Source organism: Lycium barbarum, chromosome 6 (assembly GCF_019175385.1).
Source record: "Lycium barbarum isolate Lr01 chromosome 6, ASM1917538v2, whole genome shotgun sequence".
Classification (NCBI taxonomy): Eukaryota; Viridiplantae; Streptophyta; class Magnoliopsida; order Solanales; family Solanaceae; genus Lycium; species Lycium barbarum.
In genome coordinates this window covers 25093898-25107343 of record NC_083342.1, presented here as the reverse complement: position 1 = coordinate 25107343, position 13446 = coordinate 25093898, and the positions used below count along the sequence as shown (strand labels likewise).

Sequence of the window (13446 nt, the reverse complement as noted above, 5' to 3'; positions counted from 1 at the left end):
TTTTTTGTTGTCTAATATCTACTCTTTAATTTTCACCTCTAGTTTCTTAAGCAATGGATATACTTGAATAGTTAGAATATTTCATGTTCCATAAACATTAGAGGCTTATAAATAAATGAAATGATACAACATATAATAATTTCTTTTTAAAACATTTCCACCATTTTCTCTCTTCTTTTCCTATCCTCTATCTCCTTCATGGCAAAACAAAGGGAGGTATGTTTTAGATTCATGAAGTGATAAAGAATTCTTTTTTTTTTTGTTTGAATTTCTTTTTGTTATCTTGAAGATTGTAATTATTCTTAGGTATTCTCACATGTTTGTTTATGTTTTTTTTTTTGTTTGTTTTTTGAAAATTATTAAACGAGAGATAAAGTAAATGTTTTTGATGTAAATGATCATGAAGATAATGTTGTTAATCCATTTTTATTAGTTGGAGATTTTGTTTCCCATGCATTCATCAAAGCTTCTTTGCTCTATTTTTTTTCTTGATTTTTCTTTTATAACATTTTTGTTTCTCCTTCTGCGTCTTCTGTTTCTGGCCTTCAAGAACAATAATTTCCAAGGAATAACAATAAAAATACCATTTTAAACAGATTAATTATATTTTTATACATCATCATTAATGGTTAATATCATCTTATACGGTTCTTAGCATGAATTTAAAGGTTAGCGATACTATACATAATTTTGGGTATTTCTTGAAGCATTATAGGTGAAATTACTAGATTGATTCTTTTGTATCATATGAGCTTTCAGTTGTTTTCTGCAATTAATAACAGGATATATAAACAAGTATATTTCTTGATGTAGATATAAGTCATAAAACCCTTTTTACTTTGTCTTATTATTTTTGCATCAAAGTTGCATACATTGCATGCAATATACTTCATCTCTTTGTTTGCTCAATTATAAGTTGTACTGCATTTAGTTTAAAAAGTGGTATAATATGAGAAATCATCACAATTATAGGATGAAGAGATACTCGTCTCCCATGCTAATTGTCCTACTTTCTGTATCTGAAAAAAAAAAGTATTCCATACACAATACTATTATTTGATATTTTACTATTGAAAGCTCCTACATAACCGACTTTTATGTTTCTGAACTTTTTTTGGAGGGTGGTCATGTATAGATAGATCAGGGAAATTGGTCTTGATTATAAATAAAAAAAATCATCTACACTTTTATACACAGACACTTTATTCTTATCGTAATAGTAGTGCCTAGCAAATTGGAACATCTTGGGGTAATAGAGAAAGGTAATTATATAAGAATACAATGTTTTGAACTGAGCTTTTACTTGGTACTACTTTATTTTGTTATGTTTTTCCACATAAAAATAGACATATAATAGGATGATAATTGTACTTCTAATTGTTGCATTCAATGTTTGGTCCTTTAAAAGATATAGTTCTCATCAAATAAAAATAGTATGCTTCAGGGCTTTGGTCTAGTGGCAAAAACAAATCGCGAGTGTTGGGTTTAAATGTACGCCACTGATTTGAACGATCTACCATTGACAAAAATTTGGTGAAGAAGGGTAGGGGACCGAGCCAATATCAAGTTTTGAACCGTCTGTCACTAGCCATCAAGATTACTTCATGATAGAAATGGTAAACTAGATTGGTGATAGAATAGTGAATTAATGGTAGGCTGTAGGAAATAGCGGCACATATAGGCGTTTATGCAGGACCATTCACCATATTTGCAATATTTCTCGCACTTATTCAGTAAATGTTTCTACTTTATTATGCCGATTCTCCCCTCCGTATATTTTATGTTAGAAGGATGACAAACGTTGACCGGTGCTTTGTTTAGGAATAAGAGTCACTCCTCCTTTTCCGAAGTACTAAGCTGACCTGCCAACAGATATTGGAGAATACCTCACTACATTCAATCCAAATTATATATCTAATTAGATTTTTTTGAAATATATGTATTTAAACTATGTTTAAATCCTTTGTCACAATCTGTATGTGTTGATAAGGGGAAATTGACCTATCAACAATTTCATCATCATAAGAACAACTTTCAAAAAAGGAGAATAAAAGTACGGCACTTATTATCACACAAAAACTTAACTCATCATTGTAGGTAAGAATATCAAATTTTGTGGTGCAATATCCCTAAAGTAATTTAATTTGCTTAATAAGCTTGAGATTTAAGTAGTGACAGTTCCTGTACATCAAAATCCAATAGTGTGAATTTCACATTGTTAACTTCATCTTTTCTTGGTCCAATTCCTTTAATAAAACTATGATTCCATGATCATTCACGACATTCTTTTGAAATTATAGTTTACAACATGCTTAAATTTATCCAACGTTTATATAACATTTCATATCATAGATACTAAGGTAACTTCTATGGTCATCGTTTGACTAATTAAAGTTTATTTTTCTATGTAGAAAAATGGATCGCCGTCTGTGCCTCAGTTTGGAGCGTGGGATCAAAAGACCGGGGACAATCTTAATTTTTCCATGGTATTCTCCCAAGCTCGTGCAAACAAGAAGCAGCATAGACATAATCTAGCACACCACAGTCCAGGAAATGAGCGAGAAATGCTTGGCAAGCACCAAGAGGTCTCATCACCCGGGGTAAGAAATACTTTTTTACTTCTAACATCACGAAAATTCGTTCACATATACACAATTACACATACATCCTCACTTTAGTATAATATGAGACTTCATCGGAGGTAATGGTTCGAGCCTCAGGAATGGAGTTCTCTTTGATAGGGAGAGTTAAAAAACCCCATAATGGACCCTTTTTTTATGATAAGGGGACTCGCAGCCGCTATCCTTCGGGTGCGCACAGGGTAAACCCCGCTCTTGTGCAATAGCCCGCAAACCACAACTAGGAGAGATAACCCGCCACAGTAGGCAAGCCCCGTGCGACGAGCTCGACCCAGGCAAATCTCCTGTTGTTGTAGGCGGCGGGGGGGGGGGGGGGGGGTTACGAACATGAGACCTCCATTATGGAAGTCCCATAATCAACCAACTGAGCCACCCTTGCGGGTCCCCCATAATGGACTTTTTACAGTGAGAATCCGGACTAAACTGGCCAACGAGTTCAGAATACAAGATGATTAAACCAAAATAAAAATAAAAATAAAAATGAGAGCCTCGAGACAAACCTTCCTTTAGTGATACAATGGAAACTTCTCTTTGGTATGATAACAACATGAATAATCCCTTATTTTGTTAAAGAAATGATTTTTGGATCTGACAGCCCAAAAACTAGCTCATGTGAGAATTAACCAAGTTTATACATGGAGACACCATGTCATTTCCTTACCTAATTTAGGACATTCTAACACCTCTATACACGCCCAGCTCTAGACGCCTAGAGCGTGTACAACGTAATATGAAGGTCCGATGTTGGGTAAACCAAGAATACAGATAGAATACAGATAGGTCTGACTCTGATACACCTTAATTTTTTCCCAACTAGATTAATAATATGATAGTGAACTTCACTAATGACCATCCTAGACATCAAAGTTCACCTGATCTTTGAATTTTCTCCGCTTTTAACCATTTATAATACGAACTGTTAACTTCACTTTAACTATGTCCTTCAAAGTCTGCGGTAACTAATGCAACAACAACTAGAATATTAACTAATAGAACATATAAACTATGATTCTCATTATCACCATTCATGACCATACTTCCTGATTTTATCAATACCATTTATCGTTTCTCCTTATGCAAGTTATTCTAGTTTACGATACATTTAATTACCTCTCATATATTTTAGAGAGTGGGTTACTCAGAATGTCATCAATTAATAGTTCTTCTAAATTTATAGAAAAACAGTACTACTCCGGGGCCTCAATTTGGAGCATGGGATTCAAAGACTAAGGGCAATCCTGATAATTATGTGGTGTCCCCCAGAGATCGTGCCAACAAGAAGCCACATAAACTTAATAGAACACGCCAAAGCGTAGGAAATGAGCAAGACCTTGGCAGGCACCAAGAGGTTTCACCAATGGTAAGAAATACTTCTCTTGTAACCTTAAATAGTTCATTTACATATGCAGATGAATCTTCATTTAATGCATCATACAACTCACAAGAAAAACTTTCCTTCAACGGTATTGTCAGGATTTGTCTTTGGTATGGAATTGTATGACTCCTTCCTCAGAAAATACTTGCTGAACCCACTACATGCACTACACGCACTACACAACTATAATTCAATAATTAGATAACATTTCATGCCTTTTAGAGAATCGATAAGACAGTGTTATTGTTTCACTAATATATTTCACAAATTTGTATCAGGCTCGTCCAAAGTCTGTCCCTCATTTTGGAGAGTGGGATCAAAAGAGTGAGGGTAGTCCTGATTACTCGAAAGTGTCCCCCCAAGCTCGTGCCAACAAGAGGCAGCATAAACATGATCTAGCACGCCGCAGCTTGGGAAATGAACAAGAGCTTGGCAAGCACCACGAGGTTTCACCCAGGGTAAGAAATGTTATTTTTTTTTATGAGACACAAGATGCATATGTTGTTACACAAATTCAGACCATGAGTAGTATGGCGTTTACTTAGGAAAGCAAATGATGTTCAGGGTTTCAACATTGATTCCGGTAAAGAAATGGATCTTCGGTCTAACTCAAACCCAAAAGCTAGCTCAAGAGTTGAGAATTGCCCAAGACCATATAAAGAGACTAATTTCTTCCCCATCCCATCGATGCCTAGGACTGGACATCTAGAGCGTGGACAATTTAATGTGGGGCCCCAACATGGGTAAATCATGAATTGAGATGGATCTGGCTCTTGCACTATGCAAAAAAATGGATATTGAGCCTAACTCAACCTCAAAAACTAACTCTAAGAGGTGAGGATTGCCCAAAACCATATAAAGAGACCAAATGCTCGTTATCCCACTGATGTGGGACTCAACATGATTACTACCCCCTATTTTGCATATGTCATTAGACAAATTCAGACCATGAGCCTCATGGCGTTACTTAGGCGAGCAAATTATGCCCTTAAGGGTTCAACATTGTTCCTACTTACTACGTACACGATTTGTTCACTCAACCAACCAGCTAAAGGTGGAGATCCTTTACCAGAAAAAGTTGACAGCATTTTCTAGCATTTAAAGGGGTCCTCCATATGAAACAAGTCGGAAAATGCTAAATGTAGGAAAGTGATTGTAAATTTGTAACGTTTTGCTTGAGAAACATGAGACACAAAGCCCTTCAACTATTTTTTCAGTTAGGTACATGAGAATCATAGGTTTTGTCAGCAATCTCAAACTAGAGATTACTGTCTAAACCCATTTTCCCCAACTGGGCTAAGAAATGTCTAGTTGGGGTTGGGGCGAGAGATAAGTAGAAAGGTTATGAGGTTATCTATAGCAAAGTATTTACCATGCATTAAGTTTTAACTTAATCTACTTGTGCATTTACTAGATCTATTACCTACCGGTGATTTGAAGATTAGCAGTTGCACCATTCTAGGAAAGAAATTTCATAGATTAACAAATCTAGTCTATATTGTTTGTAATGGGTGAGTTTGCGTTGACAAAGGGAAAATTTGACCTATGCGTCAAGGATGAGAACAAATTTCATGAGAAGAGAGGAAAGTACTGCACATATTTATTATACCAAAATCTAATGCATCTGCCAAAGGTGTGGTGAAGAGATTAGAACTCAAATTAGCGTAAAAAATTCTAATCCCTGGTCTTTGCCAATTCCAGTCCAATTAGATCGTTCCTATTGTCCTATAACCTTGTAAAAAGTTAGAAAAAGAAAAAGGAAGTTGTGAATGAGAAACTTTCTGGTGCAATAGATAAGTGCACTTTAATAGGCACCGACAAAATTGACTATACATGAAAGTTCAGCACATATGTGAATTTAATTCCGGTTTGTACACTTGTTCATAATGGTTTGGGTTAACTTCACTTTATAACACTATGTTCATCATGGGTTGTTCAATTAATGTGCATTGACCATAGCAATATCAATAATGTTTCACATGATCATCATTCATAACCTTGTTTCAATTTTTTATAATTATTGGATATCCCACATCAGCAGGTGATGTATATTTGATGTATATTCACTGTATATCGGTTGTTTATGGAATAGTAATGGGATATCAACAACAAGGATAGACAATTCTAGGGTTCTAGTCGAAGAATTGTAACTAGCAGTTCAGGGAATAATCCGAGAGAAAGCTAAAATAGAAATATAGAGAGAGAAAGAGTTAATCTTGTATATTCATTAATGATTGACTGAAATTGTAGTTACAAGCACTTATAGATTCATGTGAATGCTTAACTCCTAATCTACAAAGCAACAGCTGTCAATAACCACTTCTCACAATTGGACAGCCTGTACTAACAACTAACAATAGGAGTTGTAACTAACTTTTGAATTCTAACTAACTTTCAAACCTCCTAACTAACTACTGGACATCTGGTTCCTTGCTATCTGATTCCTTGTCATCATACCATCATAATAACACTAGGACCTCCATTTAATAATCTGTAACATTGTAACAATACCCCCCACAAAACTACAGACTTGTCCTCAAGTCTGAAAAGAAGGAAATCTGTGGTGTAACTCAGAGACAAATTCCCAAGTAGCATCAGCTGCATCTAAGTCTGACCACTTCACTAGAACTTGAGCCGCAACCTTATTACCTCTTTTCACAAGTCTGCTATCAAGGACAGCTTCAGGATTAGGACAATAAGGACTAGAAAGTTGAACCACAGGAGGATGAGTAAATGTAGAGGGAATTTCATGGCATTTCTTCAGTTGTGAGACATGAATTGTAGGATGAATGAGCACCTCAGGAGGCAATAACAACTTGTAGGCTACAATCCCCACCTTAGCTTCAACCATATAGGGCCCAAAATACTTAGCAGCTAGCTTGTTGTAGGGTCTGACAGTAGCAGAAACCTGCTTATAAGGCTGGATTTTCAAATAAACCCAATCACCAACTTCAAAATATCTATCGGACCTGTGCTTGTCAGCCAGATCTTTCATCCTCTGTTGAGCTCTTGAAATATGAAACTTCAAGAGAAGTATAATAGCTTCCCTAGCAGTCAAGGATCTGTCCACCATCTCACAAGATGACTCCCCAGCCAAATAAGGAAGGTGAATAAGAGGCTTTTGACCATACAAAACCTCATAGGGAGTGCACCTTATAGCTGTGTGATATGTGGTATTATACCACCATTCAGCTAAAGGTAAATACTTGGACCAATCAGTAGGACAATCAGAGCAAAAACCCCTCAAGTAAGTTTCAAGTGTCCTATTCAAAACCTCAGTCTGACCATCAGTCTGAGGGTGATAAGCAGTAGACCTATGCAGTTGGACACCTTGCAACATGAACAATTCTTGCCAAAAAGTACTGAGGAATATGGGATCCCTATCACTAGTAATAGTAGCAGGCAACCCATGCAGTTTAAAGACATGATCAAGAAAGGATTGTGCCACAGACTGAGCTGTATATGGGTGATGCAAGCATATAAAGTGACCATACTTACTCAACCTGTCAACTACAACCAGAATGACATCCTTGCCTTTAGACTTAGGTAAGGCTTCAATAAAATCCATGCAGATATCAGTCCACACCCCATTAGGTATAGGTAGAGGTTGCAACAAACCTGGATAAGCAGCCACATCATATTTGTGTCTTTGGCACACATCACATCTCTGAATGAAATCTCTGATGTCAGCAGCAAGAGACTTCCAATAAAAAAGAGATTGAACCCTTCTGATAGTAGCATCCATTCCAGAGTGCCCACCTTGTGTAGAATTATGCCATAGCCCAATAATAGTCTGCTTTAACTGTGAATCATTGCCCACAACAAGTCTGCCCTTCTACCTAAGTTGTTCATTGGACCAGGTGAAGGACTTAAAAGGTTGAGCTTGTAGCTTGATAATTAAGTCCTGCAACACTGAGTCATTTGTCCAAGTTGCTTGAATTTTCTCAAATAGGGAATCATGAGTCACTAGTAGTGAGATTGCCAATAACTCAGAATCAGGTCTTCTTGACAAGGCATCAGCAGCTTTGTTTTCTGCCCCCTTCTTATATTCAATGGAGAAATCAAATGCCATGAGTTTAGAAATACCAGCGACCTGGAAATAAGTGTGAATATGTTGTTCTAACAAGTGCTTTAGTGCCTTCTGATCAGTTTTGACAGTAAATGGTCTTCCTAGCAAGTAATGGGACCATTTGGTGACAACAAATATGAGAGCCAACAACTCCCTATCATAGACTGACATGGCTTGATGCCTTGGTGCCAAGGATTTACTAATATAGGCAATTGGATGCCTTTGTTGCATCAACACAGCACCAATACCTTTACCACTTGCATCAGTTTCCACCACAAAAGGTTTAGAGTAGTCTGGCATAGCTAGAACAGGTGCAGAAATCAGTGCTAATTTCAGCTTTTCAAATGCTAAAGTAGCTTCCTCAGACCATTTGAACCCTTCCTTCTTGAGGAGATCATGTAAGGGTCTGCATATAAAACCAAAACCTTGAATGGATCTCCTATAATAACCAGCAAGACCTATAAATCCTCTGAGTTGCTTAATATTGCTAGGAATGGGCCAGTTTCCAACTGCAGCAATCTTCTTTGGATCTGTGGAAACACCTTCTTTACTAATGAAATGGCCCAGATATTCAACCTTAGGCACTCCGAAGGCACACTTGGACATCTTGGCATACGGTTGATACCTTTGCATCAAGTCAAAAACCACCTTGACATGCCCAACATGGTCACTTAGGCTCTTACTGTAGATTAGGATATCATCAAAGAAGACCAAGACTGTCTTCCTTAATAGTGGTCTAAAAACTGAATTCATCAAGCTTTGAAATGATGAGGGTGCATTGGTCAGGCCAAAGGGCATGACTAGGAACTCATAATGCCTCTCATGATTTTTAAAAGCTGTCTTATGAGTGTCATCCTCATGCATTCTTAACTGGTGATAACCAGCTCTTAAATCAATTTTTGAGAACACAACTGCACCACCTAATTCATCCAGTAGATCTTCAATTATTGGTATTGGAAACTTATCTTTTATAGTGAGCTGATTTAACTCTCTGTAATCTACACATAATCTCCAGCTACCATCTTTTTTCCTGACCAACACAACAGGTGAAGCATAAGGACTTGTACTATGCTGTATAACACCTTGATCCAGCATCTCTTGAACAAGTTTTTCAATGATATCCTTCTTAATTCCAGGGTATCTATAAAGCCTCTTACTGACAGGATTAGCAGATTCCATAAGAGGTATTCTATGATCAAATGAGCCTCTATGGGGTGGAAGAGTAGTAGGGGGTTCAAAGATGCTAGCATATTGCTTAATTAGGACAGCTATAGCATGTGTTAGAGATTCACCTTGAGTAGTTTGTATATTATGACACTGCAGATCATCCTCCAATCCAGAAATCAGTGATATCATAAAGAATTGAGTGTCTTCTCCTTCTATGAGGTTGAGTGACTTAGCTTTGGATGATTTTACTGAAGTACTTGCCCCCCTTAGAACATGCTTCTTACCCTGGTACATAAACTCTATGGTTCTATTTCTAAAGTCAAAGAGGATCCTACCAAGGGTGTTTAACCACTGGACTCCCAAGACAATATCAACATTACCCAAGGGCAACAATAAGAAATCTGAACTGAATGTTGTACCCTGTAACAACCATTGCATATTTCTACAAACTGAAGCTGTTTGGACCCTCCTTCCATCTGCTACACTTACTGATTGTTCCACAATAGAACTAGGCTTGCATCCTAGCTTCTTAGCTACTTCTTGATCAATAAAATTGTGGGTACTTCCGGTGTCTATTAAAACCTGCAAAGGTTTCTTCTCATGGTAGCCAGTTACCCTTATAGTTTGATATCCCATGACACCTGTAAAGGCCTGAAGTGAAATGGTCATGAACTCATCAACTTCTTCTGCGTACTCAGTTAGTGATTCTTCTATCCCACCTTCCTTATTATGTTCCTCCTCCACCATATCCACTAGGAATATCTGCTTATTAGTATTACATTTATGCCCAGGGACATATTTTTCATCACAGAAAAAACAAAGTCCCTTAGCTCTTTTCTCATCCATCTCTGCAGGGGTTAACCTTCTTCCAAGAATTTTGTTGGTTTTTGAAGAATTTGGTTCAAAGGGCCTTTTGAAAGTATTTAGTGATTTTTGGAAGGTGTTTGGTCTGTAGTGACTTGGGGTAGGTAGGAGTGCAGGTTTAGTGACAGTTTTTAATCCCCATGTTTTGGCCTGAGCTTCAAACATCTCTTCTTGCAACCTTGCAATTTTGTAAGCTTGTATCAAAGTTCTAGGAGCTTGTATCTTAACAGCTTTATTCGGTTCAGGTTTAAGGCTTCCTAAGAAGCAACTTAGAGTGTTTTCATTTGACAAATTAACAACAGTTAACAATCTATCAAATTCAGCCTAATACTCTTTAACACTACCAGTTTGAGTTACGTTCTTCAAGGACTCCATACGGTTTTCAAACTCCTCTCCAAACCTTTCATTTAAGGCCAATACATACTCAGTCCAAGTAGGATCTACTCTAGATTTCATAAATGATCTATGCCAAGCAATAGCCTCCCCTTCTAAGTGAATAGAAGTTACCTTTACTCTTTGATCAAAGGGGACCTCATCCATAGCAAAAAACTGATCCACCTTATAAAGCCAAGTTCTCAGATCCTGACCAGAAAATTTGGGAAATTCTAGTCTAGAGAATCTAGTAAAGAAGTTACCACTGTGAGCATGAACTTCTTTGGTTCTTCCTTCTGGTACAACATCCACAGAGCAATTCCTATCAACAGATGAAGATTCTGCTCTTCTCATTTCTTGTTCCTTGCCCCTTCCATTCATGTGATTGATAACAACTCTCATTTACATCTCCTTATCAACTGCTACATTGCGTTCATTCATATTGTTCATTCCCTCCATTAATTTTTGTAACTGTTCTTGGATCTGAGTCCATTTATACCCATTTCTTCACCAGCTTGGTCTTGATTCTTGCTTCTTGTCACAATTTCGTTACTTCTGGTCATTATTTGCAGCCGAGAATCAGTGGCTCTGATACCAATTGATGTATATTTGATGTATATTCACTGTATATCGGTTGATATGGAATAGTAATGGGATATCAACAACAAGGATAGACAATTCTAGGGTTCTAGTCGAAGAATTGTAACTTGCAGTTCAGGGAATAATCCGAGAGAAAGCTAAAATAGAAATATAGAGAGAGAAAGAGTTAATCTTGTATATTCATGAATGATTGACTGAAATTGTAGTTACAAGTACTTATAGATTCATGTGAATGCTTAACTCCTAATCTACAAAGCAACAGCTGTCAATAACCACTTCTCACAATTGGACAGCCTGTACTAACAACTAACAATAGGAGTTGTAACTAACTTTTGAATTCTAACTAACTTTCAAACCTCCTAACTAACTACTGGACATCTGGTTCCTTGCTATCTGATTCCTTGTCATCATACCATCATAACAACACTAGGACCTCCATTTAATAATCTGTAACATTGTAACAGCAGGGATGTGATCTGTTGGTCTTCTTATATGGTCTTGGACAATCCTCACCTCTTGAGCTAGCTTTTGGGGTCTACTTTTTATTAAATTCTTGATTTACCTGATGTTGGACCCCTATATTGTTTTGTCCAATCTCCAGTTACCGGGCATGGGCGTTCGAGGGGTGCTGGATAACATTTCAACCAACGTAGATTATGATAATGTTAATGATTCAAAACTTAGATAGCATTTCAAGTCTTCCAGAGAGTGAGTTACTCCTATTGTCATTGTTACACTGATTGTTTTTTTTTTTTCCGAGCTTTTAGAAAAATAGTCCTACGGCAGTGCCTCAGTATGGAGCTTGGGGTCAGAAGACCGGGAACAACCCAAATTATCCCATGGCGTTGTCCCAAGATCGTGCCAAAAAGAAGCAGCATAGACATGGTTTAGCACGCCACAGCCTGGGAACTGAGCAAGAGCTTGGCAAGCACCGAGATGCTTCACCAATGGTAAGAACTTTTTCCCTAGACCCATGAATATTTATTTGAACATGCAGACACATCTCCATTTCTTCGTCGTCTTTTTCTCCTTGCCATTAATACATTCAAAGATCAGGGGAGGTATTTCTTAATCCCGCTTGGAGAAACAAGCTTGAAACTGAAATTCAAATTCCTGGAATTGTTGGAATTTGAAAATCGGGTGTTGAATCAAATCTAGAATATGATTTTGTGGTCTTGTGGAATCAAAATTGAAAATATCTGTAGTTTGAGGTTTAGAAGAAATCCGCCATTGTTGAAAAAAAAAAAAGTAGAACTCAAACTTGACTTTCCATATTTTGATATTTGTTAAGTACTTGGAACTTGAGATCGATCGGGGTTATTTTGAGCTCAAAAAATTGAAAGATAACTATTGATCGGAAGGTTCGAAAGCTTGAAGACAATTGAAACACCATTGGACCCACTTCGAGCTTCAAATTTCAAATATGAGAATTTATTAGGCATTGTTAAATCTTGTTGAGGTACAAGTTCAGTCATTTATGCCTGAAGTTCAGTTATATATGCCCGAAGTCTACTTCATGCGTGAATCTATTCCCCTTACAGCAATCTCTCCCTTAAGCTATTTATTTAGCTAACGAGTAATGTGTTCATTTTGTTCACAGTTTTAATCAAGCAATGCAAAGTTGTACCAGTCACGAATTCCATATTAATCATCCATAAACTACTATGAGCTTTGTACAAGAAAAATACTCACAAACTCTTAATAACTTATCAGATGGTTTCCTAAATCTGTAGAAAACTGGTTGGTTGTCTGTACCTCAATTTGGAGAGTGGGAGCAAAAGACTCCGAGTGAGACCAATTATTCTGTGGTGTTCTCTCAAGCGCGCGCCAACAGGAAGAAGCACAAGAGTGATTTAACTCATCGTAGCTATGACTTTGAGCAGGATCTTCTATGCAGGGAGCGAGAGAAAGCTGCCACGGTAAGACATCCTAATCTCCGAAAAATTATGTTACATGGTAAACACATCTTCAATACTATACATTATAATATTCTCGAGACGGAATTTCCTCAAGTAACAGAATAGAACTGCATATTGGGGTTTGTTCTGATCCATATCCGTCCTTGCTTGACGCCCTAGGATCAGAACATGCCAAACAGTATGTACCGATATAGCTTTAATTTGTGGTTACGCAAGTGCAACCATACCTCTAATCATTTTGAACATGTCCTTTGTGCAGAGGAAAAAGAAGAAGTTCCTGACCTACCTTAGTTGCTGTCTTCCTGTATGATGCCGTGGTTTTTAGTGTGAGCGAGGAGCCCCCTCTGTAGAAGTCTTGAACTGACTATTTCTCTCCTGTATTCATAAATGAAAGCATGAGAGAGTTTTATCATTTTTCATCAGAGCTTATGTATGCATCCA

At 37.3% G+C, this 13446-nt stretch overlaps 1 protein-coding gene across 1 annotated transcript; it reads left to right on the top strand.

Moving 5' to 3' along the window:
* Positions 1-140: 140 nt before the first annotated feature.
* Positions 141-13398, top strand: LOC132643644 (uncharacterized). The gene is made up of 7 exons (XM_060360127.1): positions 141-216; positions 2412-2600; positions 3817-3999; positions 4293-4472; positions 11854-12036; positions 12820-13005; positions 13265-13398. Exons 1-7 carry the CDS (start codon positions 199-201, stop codon positions 13313-13315), a joined length of 990 nt encoding a protein of 329 aa, XP_060216110.1. The 5' UTR covers positions 141-198; the 3' UTR covers positions 13316-13398.
* The last annotated feature ends 48 nt before the right edge of the window (positions 13399-13446 follow it).

Excerpts from the sequence above, each read along its gene's own strand:
- LOC132643644 (XM_060360127.1), top strand. Across the intron at positions 2,601-3,816 it reads AAGAGGTCTCATCACCCGGG|AAAAACAGTACTACTCCGGG; the intron begins GTAAGAAATACT and ends CTAAATTTATAG. Across the intron at positions 13,006-13,264 it reads AGCGAGAGAAAGCTGCCACG|AGGAAAAAGAAGAAGTTCCT; the intron begins GTAAGACATCCT and ends TCCTTTGTGCAG.